The 12,930-nt window shown below is 36.2% G+C and overlaps 1 protein-coding gene and 1 long non-coding RNA gene across 8 annotated transcripts in view; one reads left to right on the forward strand and one right to left on the reverse strand.

Annotated features, from left to right (window-relative positions):
* Nucleotides 1–12,930, reverse strand: part of PARP4 (poly(ADP-ribose) polymerase family member 4) — a 116,587-nt gene that overhangs the window by 5,290 nt on the left and 98,367 nt on the right. For all 7 annotated transcript variants that reach the window (XM_027588852.2, XM_027588856.2, XM_027588855.2 and 4 more), the window contains one exon: nucleotides 3,638–3,770. In XM_027588852.2, coding sequence (XP_027444653.1) covers nucleotides 3,638–3,770 — 133 coding nt within the window. The remainder of the gene's footprint in view (nucleotides 1–3,637; nucleotides 3,771–12,930) is intronic.
* Nucleotides 1–12,930, forward strand: part of LOC113919513 — a 41,977-nt gene that overhangs the window by 4,934 nt on the left and 24,113 nt on the right. Inside the window, exon 2 of the long non-coding RNA XR_003519042.1 lies at nucleotides 5,028–5,077. This is a non-coding gene — a long non-coding RNA (uncharacterized LOC113919513). The remainder of the gene's footprint in view (nucleotides 1–5,027; nucleotides 5,078–12,930) is intronic.

A 12,930-nucleotide genomic window follows, 5' to 3' on the forward strand; every position in this document is an offset into this window, starting at 1 on the left:
GCTCAGTCATTAAGCGTCTGCCTTCGGCTCAGGTCATGATCCCAGGGTCCTGGGATCGAGCCCTGTATCGGGCTCCCTGCTCCACGGGAAGCCTGTTTCTCCCTCTCCCACTCCCCCCTGCTTGCATTCCCTCTCTCGCTGGGTCTCTGACAAATAAATAAATAAAATCTTAAAAAAAAAAAAGACCTGTTTCCCAGTAATCATTAGTCTACTTATAGTTATGAACTATGGAAAGCAACAAAACTAATTTTAAATACTTTCACTAATTCCACTGGTTTTCCTTCAGCTGACCTCTAAATTTTGACTGACCATCCCACTAGCATGAAGGTTTTGTTCATATACCTCCATACAATGTGCTACTGTATTAATGTTATGTGCATCATGAAGCAGAAGTTATAAATTAAATATGCAATAAACAGGAAATAAAAATTACTTAAAAGTTTTACTTATTAAAGTGCCAACAAATCTTTTTGCTCTCACAATAACCGTCATATAATAAGAGCAATGTGATGGAATATACTTCATTATTTTTTTTTATACTTCATTATTTTTTATTATTTTTATTATTTTTATTTTTTTATTTTTTTTTTTTAAAGATTTGATTTATTTATTCATGAGAGACAGACAGACAGAGAGAGAGGCAGAGGGAGAAGCAGGCTCCCAAGGAGCAGGGAGCCCTATGCGGGACCCGATCCCAGGACCCTGGGATCATGACCTGAGCCGAAGGCAGACGCTCAACCATCTGAGCCACCTAGGCGCCCATACTTCATTATTTTTTAAAATCTTGGTATAATACTTTGTGATACTGCAATTCAAGAGTAGGTTCAAAGTTATTAATACTTGTTCTAATGGCTATCATAGTTGTGATGCCAGACAGGTCAAGAGGGAAGGCCTTATGCCCCTTGCCAAGAGGGTTCTTGGCTCTTTGAGAGAAAGAATTTAAGAGCAAGCCATGTAGAGAAAGGGACAAAGACTTAATAAGTATACAAGTAAGACAGGAGCTACTTCATAGATAAAGTAGTGGCCTCTCTTCCCAGGGGAGGAAGAGGACCAATGCCCCCAACCCTTGCCTCTAACAAAGGGTTTTATAAGTTGTTGTTGTTTTTTTTTTTTTTTTAGCTAACCATATAAGGAGGGGCTTACTCTTTAACTTTGGGTTTAACATTTACATTGGGCAGTTAGTTTTACCATTGTCTTAGAGTTGTAGAATTACCCACAGGAGCAATTTTAGGAATGTCCAGTCTTTATGACTTTTATTGCTGGAGGGCGTGGGGTCTTGTGGTCTTCCATGAGTTGTAGCTTGTTACCTGTTGACTTTTAGGTTAAGGATCAGCCTAAAAATCAAAATAGCTTTGCTCTGGTCAACTTTTCTCCTAAGCCTCTCTTCCCTCTGTCTCAGTTGAAAAAGATTTAAATAGAAGAAGTGCCTCTTTGGTTATGCCTATTAAATCAAATATTAACTTGTCAGTGCTTCTACTAGCTCTTTGAAGTATTTTTCTTGATAGTCACTTAATAAATTTCCATCTTTCTCACCATGAGAAGGTGCTGCTTTTCTTAAAAATGGAAGTATAAATTAAGTATGGTAAAATGCTCAATTTGTTATTTTCTGAGTACCTATTTTGTGTTTGATGCTGTTGGGAATTGAGAATTTAATCAGTCTTTGTGAGAGGGTAAAAATAGGTCTGCTTATTTATTTTAATTTCATCTGTAAATATGTATCTCTAAGGGACAAGAACTTTTTCTTAAACATGACATTAAAATAGCTATAAATAATTCTTTAATATCACAAAATATCCAGGTAATGTTTAAATCAGGTCATGATCCCAGGGTCCTGGGATCGAGCTCTGCGGGTAGCCTGCTTCTCCCTCTCCCATTCCCCCTGCTTAATTTTCAATCTCTCTGTCTCTTTAATAAAATGCGTTTTGTTCAAATCAGGATCCAAAGTAGGCCTAACATTGCCTTTGGGCCATGTGTCCTTTAATTTATAGCTTCTACCCCTCCCCTCTTTTTCCTTTTGCCATTTATTTCCTCACATTCCAGACATTGCTGATGGCAGTCCATGGTATAATTTAACACATTCAATCTCTTCTCTCTGGTATCTGGTCTTTATTATGCAAAATATTTACCTAGTTTCAAAGTCAAAAATGTAAAACAAAGTATATTAGGAGAAACCTAGCTTCTAACCTTGTCTCCTCTTCCTCCCCCTACAGATAATATTTTATTAGTTTTGCTAGTTTTCCCACTAATCTTGCCTTTTTAAAAAAATCACAAGCAAATTATATAGGTATGTATGTGTATGTATATATATGTATATTGTGTGTATATGCACACACATAAGGGATGACCATTTGCATGGGGTATGGATGGAGTTTTTTTTTTTTAATGTTTTCTTTTTTTTTTTTAATGTTTTTTATTTATTTATTCATGAGAGTCAGTGAGAGAGAGAGAGAGGCAGAGGCAGAGGTAGAAGCAGGCTCCCCATTGAGCAGGGAGCCGGACGCAGGGCTCGATCCCAGGACCCTGGGATCACGACCTGAGCCAAAGGCAGACACTTAACCATCTGAGCCACACAGGCGCCCCTGGATGGAGTTTTGTAAGTAAGGAGGGTAGTCACATGTGCCTCAAGGCCTCTTGTGGTGCCAGAGGTCAGCCCAAGGACTAGGAGCCAGGGCCCCAGAACAGGCTCTCTCTACATTGTCATATTATGGCATCAAACTTCAAGTTGTCACAGAATTCTAAATTTGAACTCGGTCTTCAAGAATTTGTATTTGTCAAGGCAGGACTTTAAAATGTGTTTTATTTAACAGTGTGTTAGTTTGATTTATAACATTTATTTATTTAAAGATTTTATTTATTTATTTGACAGAGAGAGACACAGCGAGAGAGGGAACACAAGCAGGGGGAGTGGGAAAGGGAGAAGCAGGCTTCCCGCAGAGCAGGGAGCCCGATGCGGGGCTCGATCCCAGGACTCTGGGATCATGACCTGAGCCAAAGGCAGAATGAGCCACCCAGGCGCTCCTGATTTATAACTTTTAAATACTTAGACATACAGTATATGGGTTTCCATCTATATTCTTGTGCCAGGCCCTGCAATTTATTTTTTATTTTTTATTTTTTTAAAGATTTTATTTATTTATTTGAGAGAGAGAGAGAATGAGAGATAGAAAGCACGAGAGGGAAGAGGGTCAGAGGGAGAAGCAGACTCCCTGCTGAGCAGGAAGCCAGATGTGGGACTCGATCCCGGGACTCCAGGATCATGACCTGAGCCGAAGGCAGTCGCTTAACCAACTGAGCCACCCAGGCGCCCCAGGCCCTGCAATTTATTGGGAACAGGCCTGGTCCCAACAGTCATATTGTGGATTTTCCAAAAGCACACAGAATCAATAGGCCATACTGAAAAGAATACTAAATCTGGAGCCACAGATCTGAGTTCCAGTGTAAGCTACACTTAAAACATTCTGAGCCCTGGTTTTTCATGGAAACCAAGAGGCAAAATATTGCGTCTGCCTGCCTATGACAGAAGAGTGCAGGCAAGATATTCTCTTTGTTCTTACAATTCCATGTAGCTTCTTGCAAAATTTAGTTAAGAAATGGTCAGAAATATAAGCCAGTTGCTTAATACTATAATTAAAACCACCTGGAAATGGAAGCATCATCCAATTTCATCAGTGATCTGAAGACTATTCCCTTTTGTTCCAACTTGGTGCGAAGAAACTGTAGCACCAGAAATGTGGCGATCAGGTCCAGGAGACGCTCTCTTCCTTTTTTACCTAAAAGTGGAAAACTCTTTTATATCTGTTGGAAACTCTGCATTTCAAACTGTGCCCATTTATAAAAGTTCTAGTAAAGAATTACAATACTATTAAGCCATAATATATTAGCAGATCATAAAACTCTATAATTCTCTTCAAGATCCTTAACTAGCCTGTTATTTAAATAAAAAAGGACGAATGGAACATGTGCCATAGGACCCTGATGGTTGTTAGGAAACAATTACAACCATAGCTTCACTCCTCTGCCATCTTTAATAAACAGAGATGCATGAAGTTGGTGAAGAAATTCAGTTTCTAGGCTCCTGCTACAAATAGCTTAGAGGAGTAAACCTAAATATACAACAGATAAACAATTGATACAGCTGGGTAGGTCAACGTAGCAAATTGTTTCTAGTGATTTGTATCATTGAAGTAAATTTCTAGGCCCAAGATAGAGCTGCTACTGCCCAGGGTGCCATATCAGCAAACTAAAACCTAGATAACTTTTTATGTCCCTATAAACACTCCACTTGATCAGAAACACGATATATCCAGTCGGCCAATCCCCCAACACCAAGCCAACTTTGGGCGCTATACTCACTTCCCTGTTCCTTGATCTTTCTAAATACCGTCAGATATGCAACCCCAACCAATCAGCATAAACTAAGTACTTCTTCCTGGTTTCCTGCTTGCCTCTTTATATAAGAGCTTACAGCCCTGTCCCCTTTGCAGTGTTCTGGACTCTTGAGGGTGGAGATTGCCAGCTTCAGGAAGTGTAAAATAAACATTTTTTTTAGATCAACTAAATTGTCCTCTTATTACTTTAATAGTACCTATAGGTAACCAGTGTTATACACCTAAACCAAGGTATTTTACTATATTATAAAATACCAAAATTGAAAATGAATGTTTATATATACTGAGCCAGAAATTAACAACCCATTTTAATTTTCTTAAATGCAAGTCATGTATTCGAAACCACTTCACATGGAATTGCTGAGTCATATGGTAATTCTATTTTTAATTTTTTCATGAACCACTCTATTGTTTTCCATAGCAGCTACCATTTTACATTGCCACCAACAGTGAACAGGGTTCTGTTTTCTCCACATTCTCACCAATACTTGTTATTTTCTGTTGTTTTTTTTAAGAGGTGTCATCCTAATGGGTGTGAGGTGGTATCCAACTACCCATTTTAAAGAACAGAATATAATCATTACCTTGAAAGTGTCTGTGAGCTGTGTCCCAATTGTATTCTCTTTTGCTCCCTTTTAGAAACTACCACCATGCTGATGTTTGTGTTTATCACTCAGTTCTACCACAAGGTTTGTACCTTGTTTATTATTGTTTTTTTTTTTTTTAAGATTTTATTTTTTGACAGAGAGAGAGACAGCAAGAGAAGGAATACAAGCAGGGGGAGTGGGAGAGGGAGAAGCAGGCTTCCCACTGAGCAGGGAGCCCAATGCAGGGCTCCATCCCAGGACCCTGGGATCATGACCTGAGCCCTAAAGGCAGACACCTAATGACTGAGCCACCCAGGCACCCCTATATATTGTTTATATGTGTCTTTATCCTAGTTTGTAGTATGTCTTTTTCACATTTTATATTTTATTTATTTTTAATAAAGAGGCATTGCTGATGTGTTAATCTTTTCCTTTATGACTTGTGCCTTTTTGCATTGGGAAATTCCTCTCTGAATGACAAATCAAATACTTCAAAATGTTAACATGTGGGGAATTTAGATGAAGGGTATATGAGAATTCTTTGTACCATATTTGCAACTTTTCTGCAAGGTTAAAATTATTTCAAAATAAATTTAAAAAAAAAAGCCTTTCCTATCCTAAAATCATGAATATTTTTTCCAGTATTTTCTTCCAAAAGTTTTATTGTTTGTCTTTCATACTTAAGTCTTCAATCTATTTGGAGCTTTTGAGTATGGTATGAGGTAGAGTCAAACTGTACTTTTTGCCTTACTGTCTGGTTGTCCCATCACCACTGATTGAAAAGTCCATCTTTTCACCATTTTTTTTTAAATTATAACCACTCTACTGGGTACAAAGTAGTACATAACTATGGTTTTTATTTTCATTTCCCTGATGACTAATGAGCCTGAGCATCTTTTCATGTCCATATTAGCCATTTGTATATCTTCTTCAGAGAAATAGTTATTCAAATCCTTTGACTATTTTTTAATTTTATTTGTCTTTTTATTACTGAATTTTAAGGGTTCTTTATATATTCTGGATACCAGTCCCTTATCAGATATATGATTTGCAAATATTTTCTCCCACTCTTTGTGTTGTCTTTTCATTTTTCAATTGCACACAAAATTTAAAAAATTTTGTACTGAGGCATAATTGACAAATAACATACAATTTTAAATTTGATCAAGTTTAGTTTCTCTATTTTCCTTTTGTGCTTTTGGTGTCAAGAGACCATTACCTAATGAAAGGTCATGAAGATTTACTTCTGTTTTCTTCTAAGAGCTGCATAGTTTTGTTTTGTTTTTGTTTTTTGTTTTATTTGTTGTTGTTGTTTTTTGAGCCACTCAGGCACCCATGGGTCTTATTTATTTAAACCACACAAGAGTCAGATCTGGCCTGTGCCATCCTTTGTAAATGAAACTGTGGTGGACACTGATTCCCCCAGGAATGACTAAAATACATGGTTTGGAAGGTCCCTGCCATTTTTTCCTGGCAAGTTTCTTCTTCTATATAAGAATTTATCTAAGGTTAATGATTTTTTTTTTAACTTTTTTTTATTAACATATAATGTATTATTTGTTTCAGGGGTACAGGTCTGTGATTCATCAGTCTTACACAATTCACAGCGCTCACCAGAGCACATACCCTCCCCAATGTCCATCACCCAGCCACCGCGTCCCTCCCACCCCCCTCCACTCCAGCAACCCTCAGTTTGTTTCCTGAGATTAAGAGTCTCATGGTTTGTCTCCCTCTCCAGTTTTGTCTTGTTTCATTTTCCCCTCCCTTCCCCTATAATCCTCTGTCTTGTTTCTCAAATTCCTCATATCAGTGAGTTCATATGATACTTCTCTTTCTCTGATTGACTTATTTCGCTTAGCATAATACCCTCTAGTTCCATCCATGTCATTGCAAATGGCAAGAGTTCATTTTTTGATGGCTGTATAATATTCCAGTGTGTGTGTGTGTGTGTGTGTGTGTGTGTGTGTGTGTGTGTGTGTGTGTTTCTACCACATCTTCTTTATCCATTCATCTGTTGATGGACATCTAGGCTCTTTCCATAGTTTGGCTATTGTGGACATTGCTGCTATAAACACTGAGGTGCAGGTGCCCCTTCAGATCACTACCTTTGTATCTTTGGGGTAAATACCCCGTAGTGCAATTGCTGGGTTGTAGGGTAAGAGCTGCATAATTTTAACTCTTATATTTGTAAGGAAGAGATCTAATTTCACACTTTTGCATATAGATATCCAGTTGTCCCAGCACCAGTTGTTTGTTGAAAAGACAGTTCTTTCCCCATGGCATTTGTCTTGACATCCTTGTCAACAACTGACCATAAATGTAGAGGCTTATTTTTGGACTATCAGTTCTATTCCATTGATTCTATTCCATCTATCTTTATGCCATTACCACATTGTCTTGATTACTGAAGCTTTTCGTAAGTTTTGAAATCAAGAAGTGTTAATACTCCTATTTTTTTTCAAGATTGTTTTGGTCATTCCAGGTCTTTACTTTTTCATATGAATTTTAGGATCAGCTTGTCAATTTATGCAAGAAAGTAATCTGAGATTTTGATAGGGAGTGGACTGAATCTGTAGATCATTTGGGGGAGTACTGTCATCTTAACAATATCAAGGTTTCCAATCCATGAACATGTGATGTTTTTCCATTTATTTAGATCTTTTAAAACTTTTTTTATTAATGTCTTATTGTTTTCAGTGTATAAGGCTTGCATATCTTTTGCTCAATTTATTCCTAAGTATTTTATTCTTTTTGATGTTACTGTAAACCTTGTCATATCTGTTATTAAATTATGCTAATAAAATAAGCTGAAAGGTATTCTCATTTTTCCTAAGCTCTGCAATATTTTGTATAGGTTGGAATTATCTGTTCTTTGAATATTTGGTAGAAGATGGGGGTAAAACCATCTCAACCTAGTGTTGTTTTCTTTGTCAGGAGGTTTTAAACTAATTTCTTTAATCACTACAGAATGATTCAGGCTTTCTATTTTTTCTTTAGTTGGGTGTGGCAAATTTATTTTTTTCTAAAAATTCATCTAAGTTTTAAGACTTACTGGCATAAGGCTGTTCATCAGTTCTTCTTGTTATGTTTTAAATCTCTTTACCACCTTTTGTTAAGTCCTCCCTTTTATTCTGAGTATTGTTTATAATGCCTTCTTTCTATCTCTCTTTTCTTGTTCACTCATGCAAGAACTTTATGATTTTTATTAATCTTTTAAAAAACCCAGCTTCTTTAGGATTTTTTTTTTTTTTTTTTTTTTTTTTGCTTTTCTTGTGTGCGTGTGTGTGTGTGAGGTTCCGTACAAATTTTAGGATTGTTTGTTCTATTTCTGTGAAGAATGCCATTGGAATTTTGATAAGGATTGCACTGAATCTGTAGGTTGCTTTGGGTAGTATGAACATTTAAGCAATATTCCAATCCAAGAGCATGGAATATCTTTCTATTTATTTGTGTCATTTTTTTCCATCAATATCTTATAGTTTTTACGTATAGGTCTTTCACCTCCTTGGTTATATTTATTCCTAGGTATTTTATTCTTTCTGATACAATTGTAAATGGGATTATTTTCTTAAAATCTTTTTCTGATAGCTCACTATCAGCTCACTATTTGTATCCTGCAATTTTCCTGAATTTGTTTATTAATTCTAACAGTTTTTTGATAGAGTCTTTAGGGTTTTCTATATGTATTACCATGTCATTTGCAAATAGCAACAGTTGCACTTCTTCCTTTCTGATTTGATGCCTTTTATTTCTTTTTCTTGCCTAGGACCCCTTTCTGACTAGGACCTCCAATACTATGTTGAATAAAAATGGGGATAGTGGGCATCCTTGTCTTGTTTCTGCTCTTAGAGGAAAAGCTTTCTGTTTTTCACTATTGAATATTATGTTAGCTGTGGGCTTGTCAGGTATGGCCTTTATTATGCTGAGGTACATTTCCTCTATACCCACTTTGTTGAGAGGTTTTTTATTTTTAATATAAATGATGAAAATAAATTGCCAAATGTTTTTTCTGCATCTACTGAAATGATCATGTGATTTTTTTAGCCTTCATTTTGTTAATGTGATATATTAATTAATTTGCAGATGTTGAACCATTCTTGCATCCCTGGAATAAATCCCACTTGATCATGAAACTTTTAATGTATTGTTGAATTTGAGTTTCTAATATTTTGTTGAAGATTTTTTGCATCTTTAATCATCAGGATATTGGCCTGTAATTTTCTTTTCTTGTAGTGTCTTTGTCTGGTTTTGGTATCAGATGAATGGTGGCCTCATAAAATGAGTTTCGAAGTGTTCCTTCCTCTTGTACATTTTGGAAGAATTTGAAGGATTGGTACTAATTCTTTAAATGTTTGGTAAAATTCACGGTGAAGCCATCTGGTCCTGAACTTTTGTTTGTTGGGAGGTTTTTGGTTCCTGATTCAATCTCCTTACTGTTAATGAGTCTGTTCAAATTTTATATTTCTTCATGACTCAGTCTTGGTGGGTTGCATGTTTCTAGGAATCTATCCATTTCTTCTAGCTTGTCTAATATGTTTGCATATAATTCTTCATAGTAGTCTCTTATGACCCTTTAGATTTCTATGCTATCAACAGCAATGTCTCTTTCATGTCTGATTTTATTTGAGTCTATTTTATCTTGGTGAATCTAGCTAAAGGTTTGTCTATTTTGTTTATCTTTTAAAAAATAGCTCTTGTTTCATTGATCTTTTTTTTTAAAGATTGTATTTATTTATTTGACACAGAGAGACAGCGAGAGAGGGAACACAAACAGGGGGAGTGTGAGAGGGAGAAGCAGGCTTCCCGTGGAGCAGGGAGCCCGATGCGGGGCTTGATCCCAGGACCCTGGGATCATGACCTGAGCCAAAGGCAGACACTTAATGACTGAGCCACCCAGGTGCCCCTCATTGATCATTTCGATTATCTTTTTAGTCTCTATTTCATTTTTTTCCACTCTGAAATTTGTTATTTTCTTCCTTCTACTAACCTTGGGTTTAGTTTTTCTTTTCCTAGTTCCTTGCAGTGTAAAGTTAGGTTGTTTATTTGAGATCTTTTGTTTATAGCTATAAACTTCCCTCTTAGAGTTGCTTCTGCCACATCCCATGTTTTGGTATATTGTATTTCCATTTTCATTTAGCTCAAGTATTTTTTAATTTCTCTTTTGATTTCTGCTTTTACCCATGGGTTATTCAGTAACATGTTGTTTAACCTCCACATATTTGTAAATTTTCCACTTTTCTTGTATCCTCTAGAAGTATTATAGTTCTACATTTAGGTCTATGTTCTATCTCAAAGTAATTTTTTTTAAAGATTTTATTTTTTTAAAGATTTTATTTATTTGACAGAGAGAGACACAGAGATAGAGAGGGAACACAAGCAGGGGGAGTGGGAGAGGGAGAAGCAGGGTTCCCACGGAGCAGGGAGCCTGATGTGGGGTTCGATCCCAGGACCCTGGGATCATGACCTGAGCCCTGAAGGCAGATGCTTAATTACTGAGCCACCCAGGAGCCCCTAAAGATTTTATTTATTAATTAGATAGACAGAGAGAGAGAGAACAAGTAGGGGGAGCAGCAGGCAGAAGGAGAAGGAGAAGCAGGCTCCTCGCTGAGCAGGGAGCCCAATGAGGGGCTTAATCCCAGGACCCTGGGATCATGACCTGAGCTGAAGGCAGATGCTTAACTGACTGAGCCACCCAGGTGCCCCTCAAATTAATTTTTGAGTATGGCATGAAGTAAGGGTTGAGGTTCTTTTTCCACTTGAAAATCCAATTTTTCTAATATCAGTTTTGAAAAGTCTTTCCTTTCCCATTAATTTCACTGGTGTCTTTGAAGAAAATCAGTGGACTAAATATGCAGGTCTCTATCTGGACTTTCTATTGTGTTCCATTAGTCTACTTATCTATTTTTATGTCAATACCATACTGGCTTATAGTCTTAAATTTGTGCACTCCTACTGTCTTCTTCTACCACAAGATTATCTTGATTATTTTAAGGTTTTTTGCATTTTCATATAAATTTTAAAATCAGCTTGTCAGTTTGTATAAAATTGTACCCTGGGATTGCAGTGAATCTTTTTCTGGGCTCTTTCTTCTGTTCCATTGATCTAATTGTCTATACTGTCATCAATACCACACTGTCTTGATTACTACAGCTTTATAGTAAGTCTTTAAGTTGCATAGCATCAGTCCTCCAACTTTCTTCTTCAATATTGTTTTGGCTAGTCTAGGTCTTTTGCCTCTCCATATAAACTTTAGAATCTGTTTGTCCATATCCAGAAAATAACTTCCTGGGATTTAGATTGGTATTCCATTGAACTGTAGATCAATCTTTTTTTTTTTTTAAGATTTTTATTTATTTATTTGACAGAGACAGAGAGAGACACAGCGAGAGAGGAAACACAAGCAGGGGGAGTGGGAGAGGGAGAAGCAGGCTTCCTGCCAAGCAGGGAGCCCGATGCAGGGCTTGATCCCAGGACCCTGGGATCATGACTTGAGCCAAAGGCAGACACTTAACAACTGAGCCACCCAGGCGCCCCGAACTGTAGATCAATCTTGACAATACTGAGTTTTCCTATCTATGAACATGGAAAATCAATCCATTTATTTAGCTCTTCTTTGATCAGATTTGTCATTTTTTTTCATATGGCTCTTATACATATTTTATTACATTTATATCTATGTGTTTCATTTTTGAGGGTGCTAATATAAATGATACTGTGTTTTTAATTTTAAATTCCATTTTTTCTTTGTTGGAATATAGGTAAGCAATTGGCTTTTGTATATTAACCTGTATCCTGCAAGCTTGGTATAATTATTCACTAGTTTCAATAATTTTTTTTACGTTACTTGCAAATCTAATTAAAACCTTTTTGAAGTTTTCATTTTAATTTCAGTTACATTTCAAGGGTTTTATGTTGATTCTTTTGAATTTTCAACATAGACAATGATATTATCTCGAAACAAAGAAAATTTTAATTTTTTCCTTCCTTGTCTATATATCTTTTACTTCCTTTTCTTGCCTTATTGCATTAGCAAGGACTTTTAGTACAATATTAAAAAGGAGTGAAGAGAGGGGCAATCTTTGCCTTCTACCCGATCTTCATGGAAAAGCTTCTAGTTTCTCACCATTAAGTATAATATTAGCTATAGTTTTTTTTTTCTACAGTCTTTACTCTGTGGAGATTCTCTGTTCATTGTTTACTGAGAGTTTTTAGCATCAATGAGTGTTCGATCTTCTCAAATGCTTTTTCTGAATCTATTGATATGATCATGTGATTTTTCATTTTTAGTTTGTTGATGTAATGGATCACATTAATTGATATCCTAATGTTGAACCAGACTTGTATACCTGTGATAAATCCCACTTGGTCATGATGTTCTTTTTATACTTTTTTGGATCCAACTTCCTAATATTCTGTTGAGAATTTTTGCATCTATGTTACTAAGAGATACTGGTTTGTAGTTTTCTTCTCTTGTAATGTCTTTGTCTAGTTTTAGTATTAGGGTAATGCTGCCCTTATAGAATGAGTTAGGAATTATTCCCACTGCTTCTCTACTCTGAAAGACATTATAGAGACAGTATAATTTCTTCTTTAAATGTTTGGTAGAATTCACCAGTGAACTCATCTGGGACTGGTGCTTTATGTTTTGGAAGGTTATTAATTATTGATTCAATTTCTTTAGTAGATACAGGTCTATTCATATTTTCCATTTCTTCTTGTGTGAGTTTTGGCAGATACTATCTTTCGAGGAATCAGTCCATTTTATCTAGATTATCAAATTTGTGGGCATGGTTGTTCACAACATTGAATCTATAGATCAACTGGGGAGAACTGACATCTTTACATTTTTAGTTTTCTAATCCCATTACCTTAAAATTTTTCTCCATTTATCTTAATCTTTTAAGAATTCTCTCAATTGGGGCACCTGGGTGGCTCAGTCAGTTAAGCCTGCCTTC

This window comes from Zalophus californianus, chromosome 3, assembly GCF_009762305.2.
Source record: "Zalophus californianus isolate mZalCal1 chromosome 3, mZalCal1.pri.v2, whole genome shotgun sequence".
Lineage (NCBI taxonomy): Eukaryota > Metazoa > Chordata > Mammalia > Carnivora > Otariidae > Zalophus > Zalophus californianus.